The following is a 20,687-nucleotide window of genomic DNA, read 5'->3' on the forward strand; positions in this document are numbered from 1 at the left end:
ACCACTGATCTCGTCAGTGACCCATATGAATCACTTCAGAGATAGTTAACTATGATAGAGAAATGCCCACTGCCTTTCCTTTAGTTACTTTGTAAGACACAAGTCTTGGAGCTTTAGGAGTGGTAATTTTGTTTTTTTCCATACATGTAGTAGGTAATATCGAAAAATGAAGTGCTCATAAACAAAAATGATTAAAACTTCCATGAAATCTCAATTTCAAGAGATAGTCATAAGTAAGATTTTGGCATTTACTTTAGATTCCCAAAAGGTTATCCTTTTTAAGGTTCTGTGACTCTTTTGTTTAAAATATTGTGAATATTGGAGAAACTTATCATATTCTTGGTCTCAGCTTATCTGAAATATTTAGAATTTAAGGGCAAGTCTGTATACTTAGATAAAAATTTTCATATTTGGAGCATGTGAAAAATGAGAGTGTATTTCATAAACCTTGTAGCTTAGAGTATCACGTTAGAGAGATACACTTAGGGAACAGCTGAGTTATATATGATAAATAAAAAAGATACTGTGATATATTGTAAATTGTGTAGGGCAGTTGAAAAAAAATCTTGAGAATCAAATTTCATAGGTATGTGTTCGTGTGGGGCAATAAACTCTACAGGTAATAATATATGTATATATATGTATCAATTTGCTTTGAGTTCTTAACAATCTAAAGTCTGATCAGTTTCCCTCTGAGTCAAATGATAAATACCATGTGACATAATATTATGTATTAATAAAAACCCCAAATTTTAAAAACTATGATTATATTCAAATTTATATATTTTTCATATCTTTTTACTACATAGGTGACTCCTCTCAAAAGTTTTTTTCTTCATTACCATGTGGTGGACTTGGGGTAAGTATCAGTTTACTGGTTTAAAAAATTTTTTTATTAGAGTCTAGGCGATACCCAATGTTGTGTTACTTTCAGGTGTACGTAAAGTAAATCAGTTATACATACACATATAGCCTCTTTTCTTAGATTTTTTTCCCATGTAGGTCATTACAAATTATTGAGTAGAGTTCCCTGTGCTATATAGTAGGTTCTTGTTAGTTATCTGTGTTATATATAGTAGTGTGTATATGTCAGTGCTAATATCCCAGTTTATTCCCCTCCTTTTTCCTCTGGTAACCATAAGTTTCTTTCCTACGTCTGTGACTTTCTGTTTTATAAATAAGCTTATTTGTACCTTTTTTTTTTAGATTCCATATATAAACGATATCATATGATATATGTCTTTGTCTGGCTCACTTCACTCAGTACAGCAATCTTTAGGTCCATTCATGTTGCTGCAAATGACATTAGTTCCTTGTTTTTATGGCTGAGGAATAGTCCATGTGAGGCTTCCCTGGTGGCTCCGTAGTAAAGAATCCACCTGCCAACGCAGGAGACATGGGTTTGATCCCTGGGTCAGGAATATCCCCTGGAGATGGAAATGGAAGCCCACTCCAGTATTCTTGCCTGGGAAATCCCATGGACAGAGGAGCCTAGCGGGCTACAGTCCATGGGGATGCAAGAGAGTCAGACATGACTTAGCGACTAAACAACAATAGTCCCTTGTATGTATGTACTGTATCTCTTAACATCCACTCCTCTGTTGATGGACATGTAAGTTGCTTCCATGTCTGGGCTACTGTAAGTGGTGCTGCCGTGAACCTTAGGGTGCAGGTATCTTTTAGAATAAGGGTTGTACCAGTTCACATTCCCACCAGTGGTACTCTTGCTTCTCTTTTCTCCACTCCTCTCCAGCATTTGTTGTTTGTAGATCTTTTTGATGGTAGCCATTCTGACTGGTGTGAAGGAATGCCTCACTGTAGTTTTGATTTGCATTTCTCTAATAATTAACAATGTTGAGCATCTTTCCATGTGCTTTTTTGGCCATCGGTATGTCTTCTTTGGAGAAATGTCTATTTAGGTGTTCTGCCCATTTTTTGATTGGATTGTTTTTTGTTTTTTTAAATATTGAGCTGCATGAGCTATTTTGGAAATTAATCCCTGTTGGTTTTGCTTTGTGTGCTATTATTTTGTGCCATTTTAGGGCTGTTTGTTTTGTTTATGGTATCCTTTGCTATGCAAAAGCTTTTAAATTTTATTAGATCCCATTTGTTTAATTTTGTTTTTGTTTTCATTACTTTAGGAGGTGGATCAAAAAAGATGTGTTGTAATTTATGTCAGAAAGTATTCTGCCTGTGTTTTCCTCTGAGAGTTTTATAGTATCCAGCCTTACATTTAGGTCTTCAATCCACTTTGAGCTTATCTTTGTGTTTGGTGTTAGGGGGTGTTCTAACTTCACTCTTTTACATGTAGCTGTCCAGTTTTTCCAGCACCACTTATTGAAGAGACTGTCTTTTCTCCATTGTATGTTCTTGCCTTTGTCAAAGACTAGATGACCGTAGGTGCCTGGGTGTATCTCTGGACTTTGTGTCCCGTTCTTTGATATTTCTTTCTTTCTTCATGTCAGCACTTAACTGCTTTGCTCCTGTAGCTCTGTGGTATAGTCTGCCATCAGGGAGCCTATTTCCTCCAGCTCCATTTTTCTTTCTCAGGATTGCTTTGGCTATTTGTGGTCTTTCGTGCAAATCTTTTCTACAGTTTTTAAAATCTAATTCTGTGAAAAATAGCATTGATAACTTAATAGATATTGCATTGAATCTGTAGATTGCTTTGGGTTGTATAGTCATTTTCATGATATTGATTATTCCAGTGTAAGAACATGGTCTAATCCCTTCATCTGTGTCATCTTGTTTCTTTTAAAATACTCATCTTGTGAGTATAGGTCTTTCACCTCCTTTGCTAGGTTTATTCCTAGATATTTTATTCTTTTTGATGCAGTGGTAAATGGAATTGTTTCTGTTGACTGCTTTTAAATAACAAAAACTTCAGAAATATATTTTTTGATTTATTTGGTCAGTTGTGCTTAAGCCTGTTTCTCAGTATAAAAGTTATTCTGGACTTCAGGATTGGCCAGATGATTTGTAGGGCTCAGTGCCACGTGAAAGTACAAATACCCTTGTCCAGAAATTATTAAGAATCTCAAGATTGTGAAAATACCTAAGTAATCCAAATGTCGGACCCTGAGCACTGCAGGTTCCTGTGTGAAGCTGATTTGCTAGACATTTATATTGCTGGAGAAAAGGTAATACAAAAGGATTTAACATAGTGTTATAGCAGATTTCAGTTTTCAGTAGTTACACTGAGTATGCAGATACATTACATTCCTGGAGAAAATGGCGTAAACTTTACAAAGCACTTTGCATTGTGGGACATTTTGTTTGTGAACCTCCTCAGATCTTTTTGTCTTCAGTAATTAATGAAGCCTTTTTTTTTTTTCATTTATTTTTATTAGTTGGAAGCTAATTACTTTACAATATTGTAGTGGGTTTTGTCATACATTGACATGAATCAGCCATGGAGTTACATGTATTCCACATCCCGATCCCCCCTCCCTAATGAAGCCTTTTTGATCCAGGATATTTATACCATATTTCAAAGACAAATTTGTTCGAGTCTGACAGTGTATGAGGAAAAACGGTGACATTTTTGTGGGTCATTAAAGCATACCCTATAACCTATGGTCTACTTAAAGTTAACCCTTACCAATAATAAGCCATAATCCTATAGAAAGTGAAAACTGAAAGTCGCTCAGTCGTGTCTGACTCTTTGTGACCCCATGGACTGTATAGTCCATGGAATTCTCCAGGCCAGAATACTGGAGTGGGTAGCGGTTCCCTTCTCTAAGAGATCTTCCCAACCCGGGGATTGAACCCAGGTCTCCTGCATTGCAGGTGGATTCTTTAATGTCTGAGCCACCAGGAAAGCCCTCATCCTATAGAACTGAGTGCTAAATCAAGATAGGCCAAAATAATTCTAGATCAGGTTTCCAAGAATTTAGGAATTTAAGTCTGTTAAATTTTTTAGATAATTGAAGAAAAAAAAAAAACACAACTAGTCCTGTGTATATCTTAGGCAATTATTTTTCTATGACTAAATTTTACCCAGGGAAATCCCATATGTTTTCCACTAATTCTGTCATTTCAGTGATGCTCGATTAAGCAAGGATAATCTTGCTATTCCTTCACCTGTGACCCTGCCTTGTAGAAGTAAGAATGGCAACTATAACCAATGTCCATTTGGACATTACAGTTTACCGGCGTACAACTGAGGTTTATAACAACTTTATAAAATTGTCATTATTATTAATACCATTTTGCCGATAAGAACCTGAAGGCTCAAAGAAGTTGTTTCTCCTTTGATAAACAGAATAATAAAAATAAATTTATTATTTAAAACTTAATATATAAGGAAGTTATTTTCCTGAAGTCACATATAAAAGGCTTGCACTATGAGGTTGACATGCAGCTTAGGGCCTTCAAAGCTTTCATCTTCAGCAGACCAGCCATGGTCCCTGGAGCCCAGCAGCACGGCTGTGCGGCTAGTGCAGTGTGGTCCCCTTGGTGGCAGCTCGCCATGAGCTTCATACCTTGACTCCCAGCACAGGACAGTCGCCATCCAACATTAATCCTTGCTCATTTTTCTCAAACCTCCTGTGGAGCCAGGAGCTTGCAAAGCCATTCTAGAAAGCAGAAAATTAGCTGACTTTTTGAATGGGTCTCTTTGGCTTTTGCATTTATGTTCTGACATCCCAAGTGACTGTTTGAGGAGAATGGCTGATTATCTGCAAAAGAGGCAGAGAGTGAAACAAAGCTAATGACTGCTCTGTGGATTTGATGATCGGGAGGAAATCAAAGCTGTTAGAGAGTGGTGGTCATCAAACCCCCACTCATTTACAAGTATGTTTAATTCATGACCCAGAGTTGAAGTGAGGATAGCTCTCTAGGATCCACTTCTCAAGCTTGTCCTCTGCTGTGCCTGTGGCTCACTGTCCCTTGAACACCAAGTACATCTACTCAGCTATGCTGAACCCATACCACCGACACATCTTATTCTTTAGCAAGAGCTGCTCTAGTAAACTCTTAAGGTGCCCAAGGAATGAACAGAGACTGCTGCTTTGGTACAGTGGGTGTCATAGATTAGCACTGATGTAATGAGTATAGTGGCAGTGAGGGTGGTAGATAAATCTAGCTTGGACAAGCAGAAGCAGGAAGAGTAAGATTCGATTAGTTGGACTCCATCATTGCTGGGAAGGGCTTGAGAGAGGCATCTCTTTTTATAAAGTTGGCCTATAGGTCTTCTGGTAGTGTTTACGTAGGTCTAGGTGAGTGTGTGTGCGTGTAGGTGTTGTGCTGTGTACATCTACACTCGTTGATGCTAGAGAACTAGCTTGATTCAGTGTTTTTGTTTCTTTTAGGAACCTTATTGTCTTCTTAGACCATCTTAGACTCCTGAGATCTTTGGTTTTGATATAAGTCCTAAGAGAAACTGGGTCCTATGGATTTGTATTAATTTTTACCTCCAGGACAGTCCAAGACATCTTAAGTATACAAAAGATACCCAGTATGAACTTGGAGTGGGCCAGCTTGGCAGCAACATGGGGGCACCCTAGCAAGCTTTGGAAGCACTGAAATTGCTTTTGTCTTAAGGCACCCTTCTGGTTCATATTATCTAAGATGAACCCATTGGTTTAAATTCCAAAACACTTAATACTCCCCAATTGTTAAGATAAACTGCAGTTACCTAGAATGTATACCTTGCTACTAGATGGGTTTAATTTGTACCTACTGAATGCTGATGAATTACTTGACTTTTGAGGGGCCTACCTGGGGCATTATGAAGTTAAAAAAATCTCTACTACTTATTTGATTTTCCTATAGAATGGCCTGTGATTATTTGCTCGGGTAGTTCAATGGGTGAGTGGTATCTAAGGCACTTTAAAGTGTACTCTCCAGAATGGTGTTTTGAACAACGATCTCAAGGTCTCAGAATTCCTTTGTGTTTGGTTCTCATTTTGTTTCGTTACTACAGCATGACTCACTTCTGATTACTGTGTGATTGCACTATAGGAAAATGCACCAATTGAAAAGAGCATTTTACCAAACCCCAGGCCTTGGTCATCATACAGTGAAACAGATAATTAAGGGACTCTGGAAACAAAAGCCAGTGCCGGACCACTTTAGTTCTCACTCCTCAGGGTATTTCACTAAAAATAGTGATCATTTTCCTGGCCATCTGACCTGCTGCTGTGTGAAGAAATCTTGAAGTCATTTCTCAGCCTTATTTTTCCCTCTTCACTTGATAGGCCACAAAAAAAAAAAAAAAAAAAAAAAAAAAACCACAAAAGCAAGGACGAGCAGGCTTTTATGATAATGTCGTCATCAGCTCCCAGCTTCAAACACTTCTGCGGCTTTTGAGTTGTCATTTATAACTTGGAACTGAATCGACCCATAATTCCCCTGATACACTTAGAGAAATTGATAACAGACTCGGCACTTCTTTTATGGCTCGGAGGAGGCAACTCCAATCACATCACTATTGGCAGGCAATATTATTTTTTGACATGGTTGTAAAAGTATAAAGGGGCTTATGGCATTTGTTTAGATGAGGAATGGGCTCTCAAGCTGTGCTGGGGTTTACAGGACCAGATTAGTGAGAAGCAAAGGGAATATGATGTTTGCAAACAGGATATGATTTTATATATAAGTTTGGGTTTCATGCTCTACTCCCTGGGGAAAGCCCTGCAGACAGCAGAGAATTCCACTTTTATCCTACAGCAGACCAGCTCCTAGTGCCAAAAGCCAGAAAAATAAACGTGGTCAATGGGCAGTGTCAGACCCTTGATGGGAGGAGGAGGAGCCAGGGAAGAGGCAGAACAATTCCCCAGGAGGAATGAGGAATTGCAGAGCACGGGGGCCTGCCTAACTGGTCAAAGATGTGCCCAAAGGTTCTGGGAGGTTTCATGTAGGCACCTTCTCCAGCGGCAGCTCAGTTAGTCCTCGAATGCAATGCTGGCTTTTTATTACAAACTTTTTCCATCCATATTCTATTTGATTACACCTAGATCTGACACCCTGAGAGGTTTATGGATGTCAATTTTTTTGTGATTTGGGGAGGAGGAAATAGGGAGAAGGATTAGGTGATGGTGTAGAGGTAATTTTAGGCTCATTTCAGTTGCTCAGAGGTTTTCAGCAGACATTTTAGTTATATATTAACTATGTTCCCTGTAGAGGAGGCAAGTTTGGATGAATCGTGTCAGATTTTCTTTCACTCTCTCAGATTAAAAATGTAAGCTATCCCCTCTGATATATAAAATTTGCATATATGAAAATAATATGTATGTGTGCATATTTTAAGAAGAAAATTCTATTATTTTTACCACATTTATAACTTCAAATTATTTCCCCATTTATTATACCTCATTGGTTCTCCACATTTATCCACCCAATGACAGTAAAAAATTCCAGTGACACATCTTTCAAAGACAACTCTGACTTTCTCTGTTGTGTTATAATATCAAGGAATGATTTACTTTATGAGCAAATGTGTGGACGTATAGTTAAATTCAGTGTAGTAGAAAGATTTGGTTAATTTTTCTCCTGCTGTTTACAGTTGTCATCTTTGAAACAAACCAAAAAGAGAAAAACAGTATTTTAAAAGGCATGAAGTATGCCTTCATAAAAGGAGTAAAGGGCAGGAAAAATAAGATAAGGCTAGTTGTCAGTGATTAGACAAGGAGCAGGAATGCAGACTAAGAAGACAAGACTGCTTTTCCCATTGCTCTTAGCCTTTCCACTGGACTGGTTTGGATAAATGTGCTGTGGGAACACAGAGGCGGGAACTTCCAGAACTGAAAAGAAAGAGGGGTGTGGGGGTCACTTGAGCAGTTGTAAGACAAATACTCAAGAACAGTGAGGAATGAACATGTTTGGGGTGAGTCTGTGTGTTTGTTGGGGTGGGCTATGACTGTGGAGCTGGAGGAGGCATCCAGGCCTTACCTGTTGAGGCTCTCCTAACACATCATATTTTTGACAAATGCATTAAGTAGTTGTTGATTAGTAAGGAATTTTTTTTCTTCAGGAAAAAAAAAAAGCTAAAAAAAAAACTAATGCTGATGCCAAAATTTGGATATTCCTGGAATTTTGATAATGATGCAGGAGCCCCCTTCCTCTTAATTACACATCATGTGTTATTCCCACCTAGGTGTCCCCAGCATGTACGGTGCCTTTTGTTACATTTGCAGAAAAAGGTGAGAATAGCATCTGTTTCTCACATGCAGTAATCCTGATAATGTTGATTTCCCTCATATTAATGCTCAGGTCTAACCTGGCTTGCAGTCAGTGTTTCATTTCCTCCACCGCTGCTATCAAAGATGCATCACAGTCCTCTTCCCTCCAGCACAAGAGGATCCACCCTGATTAGAAATCTCTCTTTCCCCATCTCTCTTTCTCATTGTACTTGGATTTTCATTAGCTTTAAACTTGATGCAAATGATACTAGCAGGAACACCCCAGGGCACCTGGAAAAAGTAAAACAGATAAGCGGCCTTCATGAAATTGTTTTGAGAATTTTGTTTCATGTTGTGGATTCCACAAAAAGATCATGTTGCCCTAGTCTTGGAAAATATAGTCCAAGATATTATGCAAGCCAGGGAATTCTTTGTAAATAACAAAGAAAGTTTGCAGTATTGCATAGATCATGCTAATTATGTATACCCAATAATAGTTGCAAGGAAGTAGACAACAACCCCTTCCCCCCTCCAGATAGATATATACATTACTCTATGTTACTGCAAACTGTAAAGTTCTATAGAATCTTTAATTGCCTGATGTCCATTGCAGGGAAGAGGAAAATTGGAAATGAAAACCTTAACTTCCTCCTTAATTCACTTAACTGTAGCATTCCATCTGTGATTAAATTCTTTTGATTGCTTTGACATTAAGAAATGCATTTTGAAATTTCATTTTCATTTTCTTTTTTAAAGTAAAAATGACTGTAACAAAACTATTAAAGTTCTTCTGTTGTCAAAATGAGAGTTAAAAAATGCTATCATCAAAGCTTTACACATGTGTTTTTTACCCTTGGAACTACAACACTGGGGAGGGGGGGATAAATAAATAAATAAAATAAATAAATAAATAAACATTCCTTTTTGTGACTGAGTAATAGTCCATTGTGCATGTGCACCACATTTCTTTATCCACCCCTCTGTTGATGAACGTTTAGGTTGCTTCCATGTCCTGGTAATCGTAAATAGTGCTGCAGTGAACACTGGGGTGCATGTGTCGTTTTGAATTACGTTATTTTCTGGGTGTATGTCTAGTAGTGGGATTGCTGGGTCACATGGTAGTTCTGTTCTTAGTTTTTTAAGGCACCTCCATACTATTCTTGATAGTGTCTCTGACAATTTACATTCCCACTGCCCATGCAAAAGCGTTCCCTTTTCTCCACACCCTCTCCAGTATTTATTGTTTGTGGATTCTGGGCTAATGACCACCCTTACCAGTATGAGGTGATATCTCATTGTAATTTTGATTCGCATTTCTTTAGTAATTAGTGACATTAAGCATCCTTTCATGTGTTGGTCTGTATGTCATCCTTTCATCTGTATGACTTCTTTGGAGAAATGTCTATTTAGATCTTCTGCTCATTTTTTGATTGGGTTGTTTTGTTTTCTTGATATTGAGCTGTATGATCTATTTGTATATTTTAGAGACTATTCCTTTGTCAGTTGCTTCATTTGAAAGTATTTTCTCCCATTCTGACAGTTGTCTTTTCATTTTGCCTATGATTTCCTTTGCTGTGCAAAAGCTTTTAAGTTTAATTAGGGTTAGCTAAATAATATGATTTTTGTGGTCTCTAATTAATATTCACTGTGGATACATTGTTATCTTTTATGACAATCTGTAAACACTCCTCAAAGTGATTCTATACCGTTCTGAAGTGTGATCCTTCAGCCTCAGGAGTCTTAATACTGTGTACCTGCAGTATTTTTGTATTCTTAGAGAAGGAAACCGAAGCCCAGAGAGGTAGGTAACTTGTTCAGGTCACTCTGTTAGTAGGTGGTAAAGTACAAATCTCATGATTCCAAGCTCTTAACCTCAGTTCTGTGTGCACACACCTCACCGTCATTCCAAACTCCTATGATTGTCAGCACTCCTTTCCCAAATGAGAATGTCCCTAACCATAAGAAAAGCAAAATTGTTTCTTTTGCCAAGAACATTCTATTTTTTATTAAAGTTCCTATAAAGTATTAAACCTATGAACTCAAAGGTCATTAATTTGGGGTAAAAAGTTATGTAGCTGTATACAGCATTTCAATCCTAACTAGAACACTGAAGAATCTCTGCACTTGGAGCAGACCACTGTGGAGCAGGTTAGAGAGAATCTCATTTTACATACTGGTCTGAGTCAGGGTTCATTTTATGAAGTTGCTTTGGGTAGAAACAGGATTCCAACATTCATTGTTTGGTGGGAAAAAAAGGTCAGCTGATTATTTAATACCCTTTACACAGTATGTACATCAGATTAAATGAAAGAGCAGTAGGAAAATACGGAAATGACGTTATTCAACTCTCAATCTTGGTAGGGCTGACCAGCAGGTTGCTGAAATTGTGCATAACAACAATGGGAACTCTGACATTCCTTCACTGACCACATAACCCACAGGAATCCATGTATTATTTATCACATCCTTTAGTCCACCAGTATCTTAACTGAAGATCCTGAGTCTCAAGAGGTAGCACTTTGCCACAACAAACAGGTTACTGTGCTTGTTATTGGCATGTAAATAGCAAAGAGAGATTTTTTTCTGACAATGAAGAATGACTAAAAATTGCACCTCTAAGGTCATTAGAGCTGTCAGAAAGCAGTTGTTATACTGGGAGGGGGTTTGTAGCAGAGCATTAATGTACACAGCCCGCCCCGGGATCTCCTTCAGCTGCTGCATTGATAGTTCACGCCTTCTTTCCATATGGAATATTGGTCACAGTATTCATTCATCATATCCATGGTTTTCCTTGGAATCTGAAGGTCCTCCCCATAGCTGTTCTATTTCTTTTTCATCTCACCATGACTAAAGAAGCTAAGGTGTGGGCATTATAATCTACAAGGGATCCCAAGGGAATGGGCTGTCATTCATGTGTTCCTCCCAGTGTTGAACAAAAAATATAAAGCATGTGGGTTCATCCACCCACTGTTATCATAAATCCATCCCAGCTCCATTTCAAAGGTCTCAGGGTTTCAGCAGAACATGTAACATGAAGTTAATATGTACATTTGAAGAGCTGGCATGTTGTATCACACAGGAGAAGGGAGAACACCCATCACTACAGGCTGCAGAGCCAAATGAGGAAGAATCCAATAAAGAATGTGGCAGTTCCTTAACCCAGAAATACGTCCCTTATCATGATCCTGTAGGAGGAAAAAAGCAATGGTCACCCAAATTTACCATGGACTTTTAAGAGGTTCTGAAATGTTGCTATCTAAGTGACTGTAGAACTCTCCCAGAGAGGGTTTATGATTTTAGGGAATGTGTCCTTATGCCCAGTCCTAGAGTCAGAGAAACCAACAATAGAAGTCTCTGCTAATAATTACTTCACTCATGTGAGTCTCAGTTTGTTCATATGTAAAATAGGGATAATGAAGCCTCTCTCATCATGTTATTGAGAGGACGAAATATAATAATGGAGATTATCAATGACAGCTGTGACTAGAGAGTGGCCACTTCCCCACTTTGACGGGGAGTTATTTGACAGCCCTAATTAGTTCTGGTTTTGCAGGGAATAAATAGGCTGTTGGCTGTGTCAAGGGTGTGATTTAAATGCTTCTTCAAAGCTCTGAAACCCTGCGGTCTCACAGGATGCACCTACCTACCCAACTGATGGTCTACCATTAGATTCCTGGCTCTGTAGGAAGACTAGTAAGGGAGGGGAGGCCATTGTTTTGTTTTGTTTTAATTTATTTATTTTAATTGGAGGTGAATTGCTTTATAATATTGTGGTGGTTTATGCTATACAGTGACATGAATCCATTGTTTTTTAGGAGCCCTTGTGACGAAGCACATAGGCAGATAACCTTGGTTTAGAAATTGGAATTTTTGGATTCAAATCTCCACACTGTCCCAACTTGAAAGTGTTTCTCTGACTCTGAGATATAGATTCTGGTTCAGCAGAACTGAATGTAGCCTGAGATTCTGCATTTTTCACAAACACCCATGTGATGTCAGTGCTGCTGACCCATGGACTGTAGTTTGAGTGATAAGATCCATGATTGGATGAATCATTTTATTTTTCTGTTTTAATTTCTTTACTTTTTTTAAAGTAGAGGCAATTAATGAAATTTGCTTTATCTTTTTCCTTGGGGACAAATATGACATACTTGGTGATATGGTTGATGAAGGCTTCAAGAAGCAGTGTGTCTCCTTGGGGCTTCCCAGGTGGCTCAGTGGTAAATAATCTGCATCCCAGTGCAGAAGGTGCAAGAGTATGCGGGTTTAGTCCCTGTTTGGGGAAGATCCCCTGGAGGAGGAAATAGCAACCCACTCCAGTATTCTTACCCGGGAAATCCCATGGACAGAGGGGCCTGATGGGTTATATTCCATGGGGTCTCAAAGAATTGGACACGACATAGTGACTAAACACAACAAGCCCTGTATTCATGGCACTTAATACTAGCTTTTCTGGTGTATCATTAAGAGAAGCTACACGAGAAACAATAAAGACAATCTTTTAGAGTTTATGTCTGTGTCAGTCCACTGGGGAATAAACTGAGTTATGTTGTATAATGTATAACAAGGTGACCAACACTTAGCTGGTACCCCTACTGCCCCATGTGTCTTTCTTCAGATGCTGACCAAAGATACTTACTTTTGCTTTCTTTGAATAATAAATTTGATTTTACTATGTCTTGCACCAAATCTACTAAGAAATTAGGGTTTTTTCTCTCTGAATCTTTCCTTCTCCCACCCCCACTATCAGTATTTCCAGAAACAAAATATCTACTGGAATTTTCAGTTCTAGTTGTAAGTGTGGAGCCTCAATGATAGAAAAATGTGAACATTTTCAAATATCTCTTACGTGGGTAAAGGTAATTATTCTATTCCCCAAATTAACAAATACGGAATTTGACTTGCAGATGCTATTGTATGTAATGTAAAGTTTGAAACTAATTATGTATTAATAGTTAAAGCTAAAATGTCTTAGAAACTAAATCATGCCTTGAAACAATTTCAGTGACTTTAAAATATTTGATAATTTCTAAGTTTCCAAAGTGCTGTAAGCAGAACTATCTGGTTCCACAATAGATTCACTTAAAAAGTTCACTTTACCTGATGTGACGCAAAAGTTGAATAGGTGTTTAATTTCTTTTACAGTTAAGCTCTAATATGACATGCCTAAAGTGGCACAGAATGAGTACGGTGATGAAAATAATCTCAGTTTCTTTGTTGAGTCTGGTGTCTGTCAGGAGGTTTCTAGGGGCATCTGATCATTATTTAAGTTAAACTCAATTATTCAGAAATGCCCTGTGGCCCTAGCAGCAGCATAGCATAGCAGCAAGCACTTACTAAACTGCTTAGTATTGTCTGAGGAGCTTTGATTTCCAACTTTCAAGGGGAAATACTCAAGGCATCCACGGAGGAACCATGCCCCACATTAACCATGCAGAGTGCATATGAAACCTGTTGTTAATGGGCACAAAGGTATTACATTTAACTCTGGAAATATTTCCGAAAGGAATCAACAGGCTAGATTATATATAGGAGACTGTTCCTAAATTCCTCTTCTTCTAAGTTATTCTCTTTCCCTTTTAAATACTTTCACATCCACTTTCATTACAGGTAGCTTCATTTCTGTCATGTGCAGCTTTTCAGAGCCTGAGCTTTGTTTTGGGTGCCAATGACTGAATTATGCTGAATGTGCTTGGAAAAGACCCACATTCACTCAGGAAACTCTAGTTGAACTAGATCCATATGTAGCTAAATATATATATACACACACACATATATATTTGATGTGCTGCAGAATAGAAAGTAATTTTGGAATAAAACTCTGGAATTTATTTTTTCTTTGTTAGTATTTTCTAAGAGCTTGCTACTTTCATTAATGTGTTGCACTGTGGTAAGCACTTTACATGCATTGGTAAATTTAACACTAATAAAGGTGGAAGGTGATATTATATCCATTTTTCTTAAGGCTTGGAATGGTTAAGGAACTTTTCTGGGTTTGAACAACTTGTAAGTGGAAATGATGGCTTTAAAGTTAACAAAAATAAATGAAGTGTTATTGTACTAAACATTGATGATACCTAAACCAAAGCTACCACCTAAAAAAATGGAATATAAGGTAGATTGACTTTGTCCTAAACCTGGTTCCTTGGAGTGTCTGTTAAAAAGCTTATTACAAGTTCTGACAATTTTCCAAATCCTGAGGTTGTGGAAACCTCTAGGTACAAACTACGGTGTAATGCTTAGACAATTATTGGTAGTCATTCTCTCTTAGGACAACTTCTCTTGATATGGCTAATTTATAAATAAAACTTCTAACACATTCCTCATTTCACCTCCAGCTTCACCTTTTCTTTCTTCCTCTCTTACCCAAATAGAACTCCTTCTTTGTACAGTTTGGAAGGAAAAGTTCTTTCTCTTTGACATCAGTGCTTCTCAAATTACCATCTGGTGATGAAAGATTTTGTTTGCTTATGCTTTGTAGACTGCATTAGAAAAGAATTACTAAAATTGAGATACAAAAAATATGCAAAATAAATTATTTTTTATTAGATTCAACAGATACAGAATTATTTTAAATGGATTGCCACAAAATTTTCTAAATGCTTGCTTGTATTTATCTTGTGGACTGTAAACACACTGTGGACCACCCATGGTTCCATGGGCCATACTTTCAGTAGCAATTCTAGACCAGTGGTTCTTGACATTGTTGAATTTAAATCTACCATCTTGTTAGTTTTATATTTGTCCCATCTTGGTTTTTTTTTTTTTAAATTCTTCATTTATGTTTGGCTGCACAAGGTCTTCATTCCTGCATGGGCTTTCCTCTTTGTTGTGGTGTGCAGACTTCTCATTGAGGGGGCCTCTTCTCTGTGGAGCACTGGCTCTAGGGCACCTGGGCTTCAGGAGTTGCAGCTGTCAGGCTTTTAAGCACAGGCTCAGTAGCTGTGCAGGGGCTCAGCTACTCCACAGATTGTGGGATCTTTGAGGGGTGCTCATTTGTTCAGTCATGTCAGACTCTTTGCAACCTCATGGACTGTAGACCTCCAGGCTCTTCTGTCGGTGGAATTTTCCAGGCAAGAATATTGAAATGGGTTGCCACTTCCTTCTCCAGGGGATCTTCCTGGTCCAGGAATCCAACCTGCATCTACTGCATCTCTTGCATTGGCAGGTGGATTTTTTACCACTGAGCCACCAGGGAAGCCCCCACCTTGGTTTTAGTTCTTTGTTTTGGGAAGTTTTTTATTTTTGTTTTTTTTCATTTTCTCTCTTTTTCTGCCTTCTTTTGTTGTTGTTCACTCAGTCAGTTGTGTCCGACTCTTCATGACCCCCATGGACTGCAGCATGCCAGGCCTCCCTGTCTATTGCCAACTGCTGGAGTTTACTCAAACTCATGTCCATGGCGTCGGTGATGTCATCTGATGCGTGAGATGCCAACCATCTCATTCTCTGTCGTCCCCTTCTCCTTCTGCCTTCAATCTTACCTAGCATCAGGGTCTTTTCCAGTGAGTCAGTACTTTGCATCAGGTGGCCAAAGTATTGGAGTTTCAACTTCAGCATCAGTCCTTCCAATGAATATTCAGGACTGGTTTCCTTTAGGATGGACTGGTTGGATCTCCTTGCAGTCCATGGGACACTCAAGAATCTTCTCCAACACAACAGTTCAAAAGCATCAATTCTTCTGCTTTGACATTTTTTTTCTTTGAAATCTTTGATACCATTCCATTGTCTTCTATCTAAAATAGTTTCTGCTAAGAAATCTATTTTAATTAATACCTTTGTTTAATTTTATATAATGTGTTTATTTTCTCTGGCTGCAATTAAGAATTTTTTTGTTGCTGTTGTTGAGTTTTTAACAGTTTGACTGTGTTGTGTCTAGGTATGGATTTTTCATTTGTTTATGTAATTGATTTTATTTTTTTCTAGTTATGCTTTGAATTTTTTGGATCTGTAGTTCATTATTTGAGAAATTCTCAGCCATAAGCTCTTCAATATTTCTTTTGTCTTGTTTTCTCTCTCTCTTTTCTCCTCCCAAGAATCCAGTTACACCTGTATTAGACAGTTGCAGTTACTTGTCTTGTGACCTCAGCTCTCAGATACCCCCCAAATTAATATTTATCAGCATTTTTCATTTTATCAGGTTGTGTGCATCATTTTTGCCACTTTATTCTAAATGATATATTAAATGTAGGTCAGTTGTTCTTGTGTTCACAAACTGCTGGATGGCCATGAGTTATTCATTACAAGAAGGCTGTGAATTTATATGTACACACAATATTATCCATGGACAGAATAAATATTATGTGTCAAAAATATGAGGATACATTTTCAAATGTATGTAGGCATTGCTGCAATTAATATGCCTTAAATTAACTTAAAATCACTGCTGAATTATATATACCTTTCACCATGAAATATTTACTCAAAAAAATTTAACAGTGCATTCTGTACTGCTGTGAATATTTTGAATGTGTACTTCAAGTGTTAACCTGGGCATCTTTGCTCTAGCCTTTGTCTCAAGCAGAGGTAAGATTCCTCTATAAACAGCTGGTGTAGTTATCCTCTCCCAGTGCCCCAGCCTAAGAAATAGCCTTGAGTTACAGTATGATCACTGCGTAGAAGGAATCAATCCAGCAAGTTCCCTGGAGATATATTTTTGCCTTTTCTGCCTTAGAAATTTAAAACTATGTAAAATATAAGTGACTCTGAATAACAGGAGTTATGCACTGGCAACCCAGTAGCCAAGTTCAGCACACAAATAGGTTTTTTTCTTTTTTTTTGGTCTGGGTGTGAATTTTTTTTAAGTGAATTCTTATCAGTATTTAAGACTGAGAAATTGTTCCTAACTTCCTCCCTTCCCAACTTACCTTACATTAAGTTTTATGTACATTACCAGTCTGGCCCCTAGAGTCATTAGAACATAGGGGTACTGCTTTAGTCCTACTCTGTATCACTTTTATATACCAGTTTATCGAGGCTCATTTCTGGTGCTTTGTCCCTATTCATGGACTTTATCTGTCTCTAGTGGTCATCAATCCCATTAATACCGAGAAAAGTATTTTAGGGAAAAGAGTGCTATTATTTTTGTTGTTTTTAAAATCATAGATTACATGACAGTGTATATTATCCAGTGACAGATGTCTCTGTGGACAGTCACTTACTTGGGACTCCAGTTATTTATAAGGTGCACCATATGTCACTTTTCTTTTTATGTCCATTTTTATATGGCCATTCTCAGAGCAAACAGTAAAAAAGAAAAAAAACTGAAGGCCACTAGGTGCTTACCAAAAGATCTGCAGAAGCCCAGAAACTTCTCAATAAAGACAAGGCATTGAGGAAACATCTTCATTTCATGCAAAATCTTGATCATGGATTTTTGGTCATTTTAACTCATGTTTCTAATTAATAGTGAAATAATTTGTGAAAACAGTGTTTTTGAAAACAGTGAATATACCGAGTTCTCAGATGTCAGGATCTATTCCAAAGGAAGTGAACGTTTGAAAGGGTGGGTATACTCAAAACAGCACTTCATATGTGTACTCAACAAAATGAATCCTGGCCTCTCAGAGGCCTCAGGCTTTCCGTGTACTTCCAGCCTGCCATATGTACTGGGACATATGAGCATCCTCATGGATCTGGCTTATAAGAGATCAAAATTGTCTGTTTTTTCTTCTTTTAAAAATTTTGGTAGAGATGCCAATAATCACATGATGTCCCTTAAGCTTTTATTTTGCCACTGATACTGTATAATTATTTGTTTTTCAAAATCCTTAAAAGAAATTGTGGTCCCTTTCTTTGATATCTTAAGGAAAGATAAGTTGAAATGGGAGCAGAAGAATGGGAAGAACTGTGAAAAGTTTTCCTTGGCTCTGTCACTGACATTCGTGAAACTTAAGAAACTGAAAAGAGCAGAACAATCCTTAAAAATAAGTTTATATTAGTGTTGATTCAGTTCGGTGGACAGAATTATTTGGATAAATTCAGGAAAAGAATAACGTTGATAAAAATTACTCTTGGTTGTATTCCAAATAGAAAAGCCACAGACAAAGAACAGCTTTACAGAGTAAAAAAGAAAATATGAAGTGTTTACCCCCCTCTTCCCTCTCTCACCTCTCCTACATGGTCTCCGAGCTCTATTTCTGCTTTCTCGTCTTGCCTGTCCTTCTTGCTTTCTCAAAGCCAAATGTGTGGTCCTTCTCCAGTAAAAGCAGTAGATACTAGATACTACAGCACATACTTCATGTTGCTAACCTCATTCCTGGTTCATTGTATTTTCAGTTTGAATGCTTACCATACCTACTTTGAAACACACACACAGAGTTTATATTTGTTTGCTTTAAAAGCTGCTTCAAATCCCTGGGTTGGGAAGATTCCCTGGAGAAGGGAAAAGCTACCCACTCCACTGTTCTGGCCCAGAGAATTCCTTGGACTGTGTATAGTCCATGGGGTCACAAAGAGTCGGACATGACTGAGTTACTTTGGGGCTTCCCTGATAGCTCAGTTGGTAAAGAATCCGCCTGCAATGCAGGAGACCCGGTTTGATTCCTGGGTTGGGAAGATCCACTGGAGAAGGGATAGGCTACCCACTCCAGTATTCTTGAGCTTCCCTTGTGGCTCAGCTGTAAAGAATCCGCCTGCAATGTGGGAGACCAGGGTTCAATCCCTGGATTGGGAAGATACCCTGGAGAAGGTCTGGCCTGGAGCTATACAGTCCATGGGTTTGCAAAGAATCAGACATGACTGAGCTACTTTCCCTTTCCCTTTCAAATCCCTTTTGCTTTGGGATTTCTAGAAGCCACATAAAGAAAACAGCACTGTGATTTATAAGGTTCTCAATATTTCTAGGACTTCTTAACCTTGACATTATTGACATTTTGGCAGATAAATTTTTGTTGTACTGTCCTGTTGCACTGTAAGACATTTGGCAGAATTCCTGACTTCTACCCAACAGACACCAGAAGTATACCTGTCCCCTCAGTCTTTTATTTTTAATTTATTAATTTTTAATTGAAGGATAATTGCTTGATGGTATTGTGTTGGTTTCTGCCAAACATCAACATGAATCAGCCAAAGGTGTATTTATGTCCCCTCCCTCTTAAACCTCCATCCCACCCTCCTCCCCATCCCACCCCTCTAGGTTGTTACAGAGCCCCAGTTTGAGTTCCCTCAGTCATATAGCAACTTCCATTGGCTATCTGCTTTACATATGGTAATGTTTGTTTCCCTGTTACTCTCTGCAAGCACCCCACCCTCTCCTTCCTCCTCCAACTCCATGTCCCTAAGTCTGTTCTCTATGTCAGTGTCTCCGTTGCTCCCCTGCAGATAATTTTATCAGTGCCATCTTTCTAGATTGCGTATATATGGCTTTGCCACCCCATGGACGTTAGCCTGCCAGGCTGCGCTGCTAAAGGGTTTTCCAGAACCTGTGTCTCTGGTGTCTCCTGCATTGGCAGGCGAATTCTTGACCATGGCACCACCCGGGAGGCCCCTCTTAATGACAGGGAAATTACAACATTCAAGAAAAGCTCAGCTACTCCAGATCCAACTTGGGGTATTTGAATTTCTTGAATATTTTAGCAACTTTATATGATAGAAATTCAGTACCTTTAAAGATAAAACATTCACGTAGGTCCTAGCTGATTTAGTTCATTAGGAAAAATCATTGATTCTGTAAATATGATAGCTGCTTTCTTTAAAAAAAAAAAGTTTAGTTTTTAGATTTTTATGTGACTGGAATAAACATTAGTGTGAGTTAAGAGCTCATATTCTTCTTCTTTTTTTTTTTTTCTTTCTGGCTTCTCATTCCAGTTCCACTAATGGCTAACTGTATAACCTCTCTGAATTTCACATACAACACCGCTTAATAATAGCATCTATGTCAGTGGTGGTTGTAAGGATAGTATGAGTTAATACAGGCAAAGAGCTTTCCACAGTGGCCAGTTCTTAATAAGTATTCTATAGTCATGTGATGACAGCTCTTACTGTTGTTGTCATTATTATTTATAAATAATAAAGACTAGAACTATATAGGGTAAGGGAATGAATAATAATAGTAAAACTAAAAACCTGAAATGTCTGTATTAGCTTTGTGTTACTATCTGTATGTCTCCTGAATTTTATTCTAGTTTGACTTGAAGTGAATGAGATCATATTTCTACAATTCATGTTCTGTAAGTCATGTTTGAGTCAGTAGTTCCTATTATCCCTCATTCTTTTTCACTGCTAATGAGAGAGATTGCAACATGATGTTCTTCTTTCAGATGTGAATAGTATTATCTTGTGGCTACATTTTTATAAGTAGGTATGTATCTAGTGCTCATGTCTCCTTAGAGGGACCACCTTCCTAATTATTTTAGAAGTCTCAAAAATGACTAGTAAGAATAATTGTTATCTGCTTCTGAATTGCTGGATTTCTGCCCCACCCCACCCCCCCGTGCTGTTCTTTCCTTTCTTTTTATTTTTTTTTAAATCAGTGAGGTCTGTTGACCTCTGCTGATTTTTCTGAGGTTTTCACAATCCTGGTTGTTTTGGATTTTCTGAGTTCTATAATTAAGTGGAGAATGTGTG

The 20,687-nt window shown here is 38.0% G+C and overlaps 1 protein-coding gene across 1 annotated transcript in view; it reads left to right on the forward strand.

Moving 5' to 3' along the window:
• The window catches only part of HDAC9 (histone deacetylase 9), a 980,387-nt gene that overhangs the window by 735,256 nt on the left and 224,444 nt on the right, over positions 1–20,687 (forward strand). Inside the window, exon 17 of the mRNA XM_043462784.1 lies at positions 810–859. Coding sequence (XP_043318719.1) covers positions 810–859 — 50 coding nt within the window. The remainder of the gene's footprint in view (positions 1–809; positions 860–20,687) is intronic.

Source organism: Cervus canadensis, chromosome 3 (genome assembly GCF_019320065.1).
Source record: "Cervus canadensis isolate Bull #8, Minnesota chromosome 3, ASM1932006v1, whole genome shotgun sequence".
NCBI lineage: Eukaryota > Metazoa > Chordata > Mammalia > Artiodactyla > Cervidae > Cervus > Cervus canadensis.